Source organism: Episyrphus balteatus, chromosome 2, assembly GCF_945859705.1.
Source record: "Episyrphus balteatus chromosome 2, idEpiBalt1.1, whole genome shotgun sequence".
Lineage (NCBI taxonomy): Eukaryota > Metazoa > Arthropoda > Insecta > Diptera > Syrphidae > Episyrphus > Episyrphus balteatus.
The window spans coordinates 70,279,404-70,292,548 of NC_079135.1; the positions used below are offsets into that span (position 1 = coordinate 70,279,404).

The 13,145-nt window shown below is 31.6% G+C and overlaps 1 protein-coding gene across 1 annotated transcript; it reads right to left on the reverse strand.

Annotated features, from left to right (window-relative positions):
- Positions 1-2,294: 2,294 nt before the first annotated feature.
- LOC129909512 (glucose dehydrogenase [FAD, quinone]-like) lies at positions 2,295-12,863 on the reverse strand. Its single transcript, XM_055986587.1, has 6 exons — positions 12,669-12,863; positions 12,160-12,617; positions 11,811-12,098; positions 11,640-11,742; positions 3,928-4,246; positions 2,295-3,866 (listed from the first exon to the last, which is right to left on the reverse strand). The coding sequence occupies exons 1-6, from the start codon at positions 12,779-12,781 to the stop codon at positions 2,295-2,297; spliced, it is 2,853 nt and encodes a 950-aa protein (XP_055842562.1). The 5' UTR covers positions 12,782-12,863.
- Between the last annotated feature and the right edge of the window lie 282 nt (positions 12,864-13,145).

Consider the following 13,145-nt stretch of genomic DNA (forward strand, 5'->3'; position numbering starts at 1 on the left):
TTCCATAAAAATCATCTCCTACTTAATTTGAAGAAAATCCACCCACCAGTTGACGCATTGGCAATGTCTACTAAAGGACGCACAGAACGATGAAGCAAATAGAATTTAATTTTAAGGGGTTTTATAAGAAATGTACAAGAAAAAAACAAACTTGTTTATGAAATCACTAAAACACTTTTTCTAAAGGTTTAGATGTTGAAGTGCAGTTATTCTTTCTATTTGATTCAATATCGTTTTCGACAAATCATACTTATTAGAAGAGCTGCCTCATGACAGGGTTCATTTTTTTGATGAAATAAGTATATGTATGTGAATGTCCATTTTGGACATATTCCATTATAACGATTTCATATAAACGATTTCGGCGGGAATGAAATATTTAAAAAAATCATATGGAGATGTTAATGCTTTCCTTTCTACTTCACCTTTTATTTTAACGTAGTGAATTACTGCAACTTCTCGTGGATTCTGTATTAAATCAGACTAAACATTTTCTGCATTAAAATATTTTTCATTGGAAATAAAAAACATTGCATTAAAAATAAAAATTTTATTGAAAATATAAATTTTCGCACTAAAAAAATCAATGCAAAATGTGGGCGTTAAATTTTTTTTTTTTTTTTAACATTCATCGATTTTTTTATAATTTTGAATATTTGGACTTCCATTAGCTATGTCAATATTATAGTTGAAATAGTTTATGTTAGACCAAATAGTAAAATTGTAATGTTTGTATGGTCGAATAATGCATACAAATATTTTTGTTATATTTTAAGAACTCTCCATTTTTTTTATTTACAAAAAAAAAAACATTTTTACAGACTTTACGAGGTTCTCTATCAATATTTGAGTTATTTTTTTAACAATTCTTAATATGTTATATGTTTTTGAAAAGAGGATTCTCAGACCTTTTAAATGATGTATATAAGTATATTGTTTAAACAAATTAAGTGTAGGTTTTTATCCCATAAATCTTGAAAAAGTGTTTTGTTGAATTTGACCAAAACTGCGGAAACTATGCTACTTTTTCGTAACTAGAAAATATGGCATATCATGATGTGAATTTCAAGGTGCACAATAGGGTGCTCGTTATTTTAAAATAATTAGAATTTGTGTGCTCCTAAGATCTTATATATGGTTAAAAATAAACTAAAAAAATATTCCCCATGTTTCAAGTTTCTAACTTAATTCTAACCCGTGGTGCCGCGAAGCGGTTGAAGTTTCTTATGGGAATAACATGGATTCTTGGACCTTTTTCGATCAATTTTAAATTCCAGCCAAACCATTTGTTCAAAAAATGTACAACTTTACAGACTCAAACTTTATGAGTGTTCAGATTTGTAATTGTTATAATTTTAGAGATTTAGCTTGGTAAAGAAAATCATTTTTTCAGACTTTTTCAAAAAATCGCCTTTTACACGTTTAATGCCAAAAAATTAAAAACATACATTTTTATTCACAAATAAGCGTAGTATGTATGAAAATGTATATTTAATTCAAAGTTATATAATTAACTAATTTTTTTATTTATTTTACTACAGTACTTTTTGTTAAATCGGGAACACGTTTTTTGATATCGATGGGTGTTTTAAACATATTCAAAATTTAATTTTCTGATCATCCTGAAGTTGAGGAATTTGTGATAAAATTATAACTATGAATATGAAAGCGGTGACTGTCGACTAACTTATGTAGCTCATAAAATTAGATATTAAAATTGGTTTTAAATAATGGATAAGTTGATATTAAAAAAGAAAAAAATTAGGAATACCACTTTTAAACATGAAATTCTATTTTAAAAGAAAAATTTTCAACGAATTAATTTTGTCATATTTTAGTAGTTATCTAAATAAGAAAGTTTTCATAACGCCAAACAAAAGCCAAAATATTGAAAATATCATTAAACTAATTTAAGGAATGTAGCCTTACAAAAACCTTTTGTCAACAAAAATATATGATTCTTTATACACTAAAATTTCCATTAAATGATTAATCTTCTACCTAAAAATCCTGCCTATCAGCCGAGTTATTTTGTAAACATTCGATAGCATCACTTTCACAAGCAACTTCATATCAGGCGATCCAATGATCCGTAGTTTTGCACAAACTTTTTCAGAAGTAGGTACATAACATATGTATGCAGCTACATGTTTGTTTTAAAGATTTTTTTTATTTTGACAACTTAAAAGAACACAGTTGGATTTTTTTAACAATTAGGAACATGGTTCTCCCTGAATTAAAAATTAAATAAATGAAAAAAAATTAAAGCAATTTTTTTTTCTTATTTTAAGACTTTACAACTCGGTATGGACATTATTTGTTTTACTCCAATCTTCATTTATAAACTCAGCTGCTCTCTCTCCAATCATCATTGTTGGACCATTTGTATTTCCACTAACAATATTTGGCATAATACTGGTATCAGCAACTCTCAATCCCTTTACTCCCTTAACTCTCAATCTCCAGTCTAAGACAGCACTAGAATCTGAATCTGGACCCATTTTGACAGTTCCTGCCATATGATAAACTGTATTTGACATATATTTCATATAACACTTCCAATAGTTATCACTTTTAAACTCAAACTTATCGCATTCAGGTAGATCTATTTGTATCATTTCAGCATTTTGTTCCTTGAACGCTGCCGTTTGTTCCATTTTCATTTGGAATTTAATTCCTCTCATAATTGTTTCAATATCTTCGGAATGGTCCAAGTAATTTGCAAATAATTTCGGATGATCCTTTGGATCAGCACTATGCAAATGAATATATCCAAATGATTTTGGTCTCAAAAGCTTTACAAAAGCCACAAACAAATGACTGACTTTGTGGATTTCACGAATTTGATCAACAACTCTATCGTTTACCTCAGTAGCCTGAAGCCATGTTTCCATTACAGAAGTTCCACGTTGTGCAAACATATTGTGAAATAAGATATCAGGATATGGACTGTTGGAAGTTTCATTTGAATTTATAAATCCAGTTACGGGAACAGTCCCGGTGGTAGCCAATGGTCCTGTTTGATTAACAAGATACAAATAAGTAGCATCAAGTTGGTCTCGCAATGTTTCGGCTTTTACTTTGCTTTCATCAACTTTGAAGAATATAGGAACCATAACATGATCTTGAAGATTATCACCGACTTGAAGGTTTCTTAAAACTGGTATACCAATACTTTCGAGATGTTCTACTGGTCCAATTCCGGAGAGCATAAGAATTTTTGGAGAATCTATAGCTCCAGCCGATAAAATAACTTCTTTATCAATCTTTACTGATAGTTCTTGTTGATCATTGTACACAAATGTTACCCCTGTAACTTGATTTCCCTCACCATCAAAATTAATCTTCGTAACTATAGCATTCTTAATCACATGAAGATTTTGTCTATCTTTGCCCTTTGCTAGATAACTTTTACCAGTACTTCCTCGAACCCCATTTTTAGTGTTTCCCTTTAATGCAGTGTATCCAATAAAAGCACCTTCTTTTAGAGTTTCAAGTTTGGGAACACCCAATTCTTCAGCTCCATTGAATAACATCTCTCGAATTTCGGAATAGTTTACTCCGAAATCGTTAACACAGGCTGAACCTTTTGACTCGGAATCATTGCTCTGAAGAAACTTCTCAAATACTGGACGAACATCTTTCCACGCCCAATTTTGATTTCCCTGGCGCTCCCAATTATCGTAATCTTCTTTTGTTCCTTGCACATACATCATGGCATTGATAGCCCCACTGCCACCAATCATTTTGCCTCTTGGCCAGTAACAGACTTGATTTTTATAACCCATACAGCTTTTACCATCCGGTTCGGTGTAATAATTCCAATTATACTTTGAATGTTGAACATTAAAATACACAGCCGGTATCTAAAAAGTATAAAAAATCAACCAATGATGGTTATCAGAATAGGAATTACCTACAACTTACCATTGTTTCGATTGGAGGATCTCCACCCGCTTCCAGTACCAAGACTTTCCATTTCGGATTCTCACTTAGACGACTTGCAACTATAGAACCAGCTGTTCCAGCTCCAATTACTACAAAGTCATAAGTATCTACGCTGCCATTTTCAATGTACGTTGGGCCATAATCTTTTGGCCAGAGTTCAGGCGGTGATATAGAACATTGAGCAGCGAGTAGAGTATGCAAAAGAGTTGACACCAAAGTATTTCCAATGCTCAAACTTTGTTGGGCGCAATGACCAGATATTTCCGACATACTTTTACTTCTGGTCCAATTATATTTTCTGTTTCAATAGAATGTTTCATATTTGATTATCTTTATATTTAAATTTAGGCAACTTAATCTTATCTTCTAAGTAAGTACTTATCAATTATTTATAACGTTGAAAACAACAGTGGGGTTGACAAAATAATTTTTTACATTGGGCACGTTCAGGAAATATTAGGGACTAGATATTTAGGCAACGTCATTTTCTGAACGGAAATTTGAGCAAATTGACTAAATTAGTTTTGATATGATGCTATTGTCAAATTTCGTATTTTACCGATTTTACCGGGAAGACAACAAATTTCACTTAACTTTACTGAATAAATAATATTAATTATAACCGATAATGCACTTTTCACTCGCTTTTCCCACAAATAAATTTAATTTTGCTAAATTTATTCTTTAATTAAAAACAATCTGCTGTCATGTTGACAAAAAAAACTTTCCTAAATGTTTAGGGAAAATTTTCTTGCCTAACTTTCCAGTTAGCTTTCCAATAAAATTACCTAAATTGGAAAGCTTTTTCTTGACAGCTGACCAATCAGAGACCAAGAAATTACCTAAATATTTAGTGCCTAACGTTTCTGAACCTGCCCATTGCCTTATGATTTTTGAAAATAGATTGCTATTGAGTTGAGTTATTAAACCCAGCTACGGCTCAGTTTCGTCAGATCTTAAAGATTTGATGTATAAAATGGGGTCTTAACAAAAAAAAAAGTGAAGTTTTTATTAGAGTCATTATCCAAACACTATGCAATGAAATTGGACTGAATTCGTCTTTTGAAGAATGAAATTCCCTACTGACTGGGCCACTTGTGTTAAAAATAAGATATGTTGAAAAAAAAGGCGGTTTACGGTCTATAATTTTACGTGATAACGTCATTAGAAAACAGGTTGTGGGCCTTAGATTAAAAAACCAATTTAAAAATTATTTGTATTTGTATTTTATTTGTATTATTTCAAATCTGAAAAAAGGGTATTAGAAAAACTTTTGGTTTTCTGGACTATTTTTAGTTTCTGAATAGGTAATAAGTTTTCAAACTTAAAATTATGAAAAATTAAAATTTTTTGTTTAAACTAATTTTTTGTTTATTTTTGTTTATGAATTCATTTCACTAATTAATTTTTTGTCAAAAATTTAAGACCAGTTGCACAAACGTCTTTTAGTTTTTTTAAAAATTAATTAACAAAAAAAAAAAAAAAAAAAATTTTTTATAAATAACCACGTATTTTTATTTTAAACAAACATCAGACACGGTAAACAAAACCATATCGTTATTTGATTGTCAAAACTAAAAACAATTTGATAAGCTGAAACTTTTTTCTTATTTTTCTTATATATACATAGATAAGACAAAAGTAATGGTATAAAAAGAATTTTGTGACAATCATCTTAAAGGCTCTTAGAAATTGGTAACTCATTCATCCAGAATCTCTATGATTTTCAATTCAATAAAAATATAGTTTTCGTAAAATTTCAAAAAACCTTAAATTAAAAGTATTTCAAATACCCTTTAATTAATAGTATTTTGCTTCTCCTACCAAAAATGTATTATTTTCAAAGGCTAAAGCGTACAGCTTTTTTGCCAAATGGAAGACTTAATCCTAAAAAAATTAAATTCACTTGGAAAATCTAGCAAAGAACCAAAAACAATGTGTCGTTTTAGCTCATAAGGTCACTAAATATTCTTGTTTTTTTTTTTTACTTATTGGCTTCAATTAAGACAATATATTCCAAATGCAAAGAAAAAAAAAAAACAAATATCGAGGACAATTTATTTATTTGATGACCACAGTGTGAGCAGGGAAGCGAAATGAACATCGATAAAGTTATAAGGAGTAGACTAGACTTATGCTTTCAAACAGGGTTGAAGTTATACCTTATACAATATAATTATGTAGGTTTATTTAAGTAGGTACCATTTTTTTTTTTCTAAATATCAGGAGAAAATTTAAGAGGTTGTTTATTTTGGATTTTGGATTGCCAACCCTGTCAGAACTGCCTAACATTTTTGATAGAGACTCATTTTTCACTTAAATTGATTCAATCAATCTTCTTCTTCCTTTTTTCTCGGCGCTGTTATGATCTCGATGTCGAGGGGATCATAACCTTCCCACGTTACTGCTTCACACTAGTGATCCGCCTGTGGGGTTCGCCGGGTTGACCTCAGAAATCGGCGGCAAGCCTCCCGGTTTTGTATTGTTCCGTTTCTGAGGCCAACTGAATGCTGGTGTTTTTGCATTTGCTTGTACCAGGAGTTTTTAGGCCTACCTTTCTTTTTATTTCGTGTTGGAACGTTATATGATATTGCTTTTTTGACGGGGTTCTCAGGATCTCTCCTTTGAACATGGCAATACCAACTGAGTCGGTCGTGTTCAATTTTTTGGGAGATGGTATTTTTAACATGAAGGCTTCCTCGGATCTTCGTACTTCTAATTCTATCAAGCTTTGTTACTCCTGCTGTCATGCGAAGCATCTTCATCTCAGCTGCCGTTAACTTACTCTCATACTTTTTGTACATTGTCCAACATTGTGAACCGTATGTGAGTGCTGGACGCACAACTGCGGTGTAGAGCCTTCCTTTCAGCTTAGGGGGCATTTTTCGATCACAGAAGATAGCAGAATTTTCCCGCCACTTCATCCACCCTACGCTTACGCGATGATTGATATCGTCATCACAAGTACCTTCGTTATTTATCATAGACCCCAGATATTTAAACTTTTCACACTTGGGAAGCACTACACCATTCAAATAAATGTCAGGAATAGGCCTGTGTGGATCAGAAAATGGGCAGCATAGGTATTCTGTCTTTTTCGCGCTTATGCGGTACCCACTACCTTCTAGAACATCCACCCATACATCAAGTGCTCGTTGCAGGGATATCGGGTCTTCACTTATGATGGCTCCATCGTCAGCAAAGAATAACTGATGCACTTTTGGGTCCGTCACTTTGCCTTGAAGCAGGTAATCAAGAACGGTAATAAAGAGCAGAGGACTCAAGACGCTTCCCTGGTGTACACCTACTGTGATTTCGAATTCTTCGGTGACTCCAGCTGCACATCTTACTTTAGTAACTGCTCCATCATACATGTCCATAATTATCCGCACATAGGTTTCCGGAACTCCTCGTTGTCTGAGGGCCACCCATATCAGATCTCGTGGTTGTCGATCGAATGCTTTTTCAAAATCAACCAATACCACATGCAAATCCTCCAAGGAATCTCGATGTTTTTCCATAATGATTCTGATACTCTGGATTGCACCTGTGGTTGATTTACCCGCAACAAACCCGCACTGGTCATCAGATAGCCTTATTATTTTTCGCAGTCGGCTACCCAAGACTCGCTCAACGATCTTCATGGTGTGTGACATCAGCTTAATCGAACGGTAATTATCACAGCTTCGAGTATCACCCTTCCCTTTGTATATTGGAAGAAGATAACTTTCCCTCCATTGATTAGGCATTCGATCACCTCGTATAAGCTTGGAAACAAGAACCATGAGCCATCTAGACCCGATGTCTCCCATCTTTTTCCAAAACTCTGAGGGTATTTCGTCTGGCCCAACAGCTTTTCCCTTTTTGGAGTATTTTACAGCCTCACTAACTTCTTCGACTGTGACATCGGATACTTCGCTTAAGTTAGGTGAAGCTATTGGAAAGTGTAGCCTTGGAAATTGTTCATTTAGAAGTTCGTCACAATACTGTCGCCACCTGTGGATCTATGTGAAATTGTGAAGTCAGTTTTGATGTGAAATTGTTACATTGTGTCCAGCTGGGCTGTTGACAGCAGAAGTTATGAGTATGTTTCTATAAACAAAACTAAGTGGATGCTGACAAAATTAACTTCACGCACATAGAGGCAAAGTCAAACAAGAAGTTGTATATGTATAGTCGAAGAGTAAATGTAATGCAAATCTATAAAACTTTGTGCTATGATGTCTTAAAGACTATTATGTTTTTTTTTTTTTCTTGCTCTATATAGATAGAGCAAGTATTGTTTTCGTGTCGAAAAAAAATTGTGGTTTTAATTAAAACCAACATTACGATGATGGAGAACTCCCAAAAAGTGGGTTTCACAATTCCGTTTGTCCATCTGTACACATTTCCACAGCCTAAACGGTTGGACGGGTTTTCATCAAATTTTTTACAGATGATTTTTATGGAATTCTGAAAGTTTTTTTTTTTTCTATATCTCGCTTAGAAAGTGTATCTCCCATACAAATTTGTCAATTTATACCAAATACCTCGAAAACGGATTTTGATTAAACTCTGCAGACGTAATATTTAAAGCGAATGCAACAAAACTGCATTTTTATTTTTTTCCAAAAAAGGTAAAATACAATTTTTTTTATTCATTTAACAAAATAATTGCCCTAAATGTCATAATATAGAGCCAGTTCTCAAAATTTACAAATAAACTAACATAAAAGTGCTTTTAAATGCATGAGCAAATACGTACGTTCATTTATAGTAAAATGAAAATTACTGACGTCTTTTATCCATTAATTAAATTGTAATTTCTGACTTTTTCCCAAACAACTAAAATTTAATATAAACGTACATTATTTGCATTATATCATAAAAAAAAAATATATATCTTTTGGGTAACTTTTTTTTGAAAAAAACGGTTATTAATGATTTTGATTTTTTTTTAATCTAAAAATGCACATTAACAAAACTTTGAACATTCTTTTCTTTTATGCACAAACTTATTACCCAAACTATTTTTCCTTTTCCTTTGAAAGGCTCAATTTCGAAAAAAGGAGTTATAGTCCAGTGCATTTATAATTTGACCCAGCAGTTTGTACCACCCCAAATTTTTTTGCTCATTCGATAGAGTATTGGCTGAATATCATTACCCCGATTTTTCGCACTCGCGAAGTTCACCTTTCGGCCGCCATCTTGAATTTTAGTTTTTGTTGAATATCTCGATTTCTATTTATCCTACATAAAAGTTGTGTATGCGAGAAACGTAGGCAATTAAATTTCGCGTCTTTTATGTTAAGAACATTTTTTTAATATTCTGAATATTAAAAAAGTTACAAGCCAAAAAAGTAAAAAAAAAAAACGAAAAAATGACAATTTTAAAGTTTTGAGCACTTTTTATCAAAAAACGGAGGCCACACAGCACATCAAAAATCTATGGAAAAGTATATTTTGGTTCTTGTGGAAAAAAAAGTTCAATTTTGTTGACCAGTGTAATTAGTCATCCTGTTTCATCCAAAAAGGTATCCCTTATGTGGGGATCTCGAACATACATAACTAGGTTCTATTTACGAAGGAATTTCACGTAAATTCAACTTATAGTTTTAAATTTAAATTGGATTTACAGTAAGTAAACTAAAGTTAAAATTTTCAAAAAAAAAAATTTAATTTTAATATCTAAAATTAGAAAAATATGAAAAACCAAATTGGTCGTTACGAATAAAAGTTTTTTCGTACGAAAAATTCGTTTTCTCACATTTTTCTTATTCTAGAAATTCAATTGAAATGTTATAGTTTTCTTTAAAAAAAACTAAAAACATATCCTCGAAAACAGCCAAAATGACGTTTTTTGGGATTTTTTAAAGGTAATATTTCAAAAACGGAGGCCAATAAAAAATGTCTGACTTCAGATTCGAGTTCAGCACATCAAAAACCTTTAGAAAAGTATATTTTGGTTCTTGTGGCAAAAACCTTGTTGGCCAGTGTTATTTAAAAGTTTGAGATACCAATCTTGTTTTTTTTTTCATCAAAAAAATATCTTATGTCGAATTCCTTTCAACAAAAAAAATCGAATTGAAATCGATCTCAATGCGTTTTACGTGTCGCAAACAATGTGGCGAGCATTCTTCTTTTGAAAGGAATTCGACATTATTTAAAAAAATATATTTTGCTGCTGTAAATTTATTAACCATTTCGAACCCAAGTTATGAAAATCAATATTAAAAAATGTTTTTTCTGTATTATCGGGTCAAAACTAAGAAATATGAATAGCAAAAAGTTATTTTCCAAAATAATAAATAGCAAAACTAATGTGTTATTTTCATGTCACATGCACTGCCTATGACCACCAAAAAAGTCGGAGAACTGAGAAAATAACTTTTTCTGAAACTATAATGTATGCCACTGCAAAAAAACAAAACACTTTCTGCATTAACATTTTTTGTATCTTTTTTTCAAAATTATGACAATATATAAAAAATTTTTTTTTGCAAAAAAAAAATGTCAATTTCAGTCCTTTTTTCGATACAAAAAAATTAAAGGTATTATACTTGACTAACTTTTTGTAATAATCCAGAAACTAGGCATTATTATCTTTAAATTAAGCCATCGAAACCTAAAAAATTGTTTAATTTAATATTTTTTACGAATTTTTTAAAAAATGTTACATGAGAGTAACGCTGGTCCGAAAGGGTTAATGCAACAATCGTTCAAATCAACCGCTTTTTGAACTAATACATTAAAGAGCTTCAACCTTCAAGTTATGTTGAAAAGTTATAATTATTTCGCAAGTTAGCTTTTGAAACACAAAAATCAGCTTTTTACCTCAAGAATTTTCTTGTTTTCCACCTTCTTAATTATTGGAATTCATCATTATTATTTAAAATACAGCTTTTGAATGAGGAAAGTCTAATGTTTACTCAAAAAGCTCAAAGAGAAAGCTTTTCAAAAAAAAAAGTCTCCACCGCACCGTCTTGTTTTGTTTCTATAGTCAAAGGCGTGAAAAATAAAACCTTGTAACTAACAGCCATATTATTAACTATAGTTTAAAAAATACATCTGGATGGAAAATTGTCAAATGTCAAAAATAAATCCAAATCCAAAATAGTTATCCCGATTTTAACTATGAAAATAGTTTAAAAATAGTTAAAAATGACTATTTTTTTGTCTGTGCGATAGTGAATCATGGATTTGGATTAATTTTTGAGATTTCAATTTTTTTACATCCAGATGTATTTTTTAAACTAGTGAATAATATGGCCCTAAGAAAATTGAAAAAAGTAAAAATGTTTATGGCACTGCGGAAGACGAAATTATTGGCAGGATTTATATAATGTATATTGGTAAAAGTTTTAATAACTTAATAACTTCCATTATAGATGTTCATTTTTAGCGCGAAAGCAATGTTAACTTCCGAGTAGGTACTTCAGCAGCCTTGTAGATTCTGTAGAGAAAGACCGTTTTTCAAATCTAGTAGTTCTGATTTTGACACATTTGCTTATAGAATAGTCACAGTAAAAAAGGGTCTTTTTACAATGTTACCTACTTGGCCAAATCTGCTAAAAAGTCGTCGATATTTTGTAATACTGAGTCAAAGCTTTCAGTTTTAATTACTATATTAAAAAGCACAGTCAATTTTTTTTTTTTATTTTTCAACTATAACTTTCAATTTTTACCATGAAGTAAAATATATAAATTCTTACGTTTTTACACATTCTTTTATGACACCTTGAATGATTCCGATTTCGTCTTTTATGAAGTCGCATAGCTTTTCAATTTCATCTTTGTTTATCACTGTACTAAGACCTTTTAAAAATAAAATACATAAGTAAGTCTTTGACTTCAAGATATAACTCAAAACAAAATCTGCTTACCTCTACGTTTGCACAGCAATCTGTACATGATATAAATTTCATCAACTATTCTAGTCTTTGTGAATGTATTCTCAATTATACAATCTTTTGTATTTGCGATTATATTTTCTAGCTTCAAGCATTCAGATCGGGTCTGTGCGTAAGCCCTTTCGAGCTCAGAGAGTTCATTATTAAGACCTAGAACTGTGAGCATAGCTTCGTTTGTTATTTTTATCATTTGAAGCCGTATTTCTTCGATTTCTTGAAGTTTATTCTTTTGAAGTTCGGATACTTCGACTTGTGTCATCACTGAATAAATAAAGATTCTTACAAAAAAAAAAAAAAAACTAAAAACACAATTCAAACCTACTCAATGCATCACATCCATCCATACAATCCTTGATTGAGGACCAATTATTATCTGGCGAAGAAACAACTTCTTGGATAACAACCTCAAATGGTTCAAAATCTTTAACTACTTTTTGAAGAACCTCACGAAATTTAGACAAAATACAATTATTATTCTTGTAAGCATTTATAGATTTCTTCAACTCAACATGAAGTTGCTTCTCTTCAGAAACCTTAGACTCTGCGAATTTTTTCTTTTCGTCACAATCTTTGAAAAAATTATTTGCCTCAATAAAACGTTTTCGAGTTTGATCTTGTAAGCTAAAAAGCTCATCAATTCGATTTGAATTAATTATGCCTTGACGTCTTGCATTGTCAAGCATTTCTTCTTGAAGTTGAAGCATTTTCACGTGTTCCCGTTCATTTTGGAGAGCTAACAATTCGACACCATTTCCAGGCGAATCCCAATTGGGTGGTTTTCTAATCATAAACATTTACCAGATGTAGAATATTGGAAAATTATGTACTCACACAAATAATTTGTTTTGTTGAACAGATTCCACAAAGTAATCGGTAGCCTTTTCAGGTTGCAATCCAAGATTTCCAATAATATCGAGTTTTAATGTAGGCTTGATAGGTAACATGATGACTATTTTTTTTTAAATAAATTTTTTTATTGAATTTTGATTTATTGATTTTTAAATATAAAAACTCTGAGGTCTTTATTCTTTAGTATTCATGAAATCATAGAAATAAGACAACTACGGAAGTGAGCTTACTAGCCCGCAGTATAACCTTGTCGGTCCTGTGGAAGAAGATCGTGAGTCAAATCCATTAGTTATGATTGTTAGCGGTTACACCTTGCATCCAGAGACCCTCTATTAACGGCTTCTGACTTCTGAGTACCATATCCTTCTATGAAAGATCATGGACTCCCGAAGGCCCTTCTCAGATGTATTGTCCTATCCAACCATACCGACTCTCTGGGGCTGAGAATACCCCCCGGTA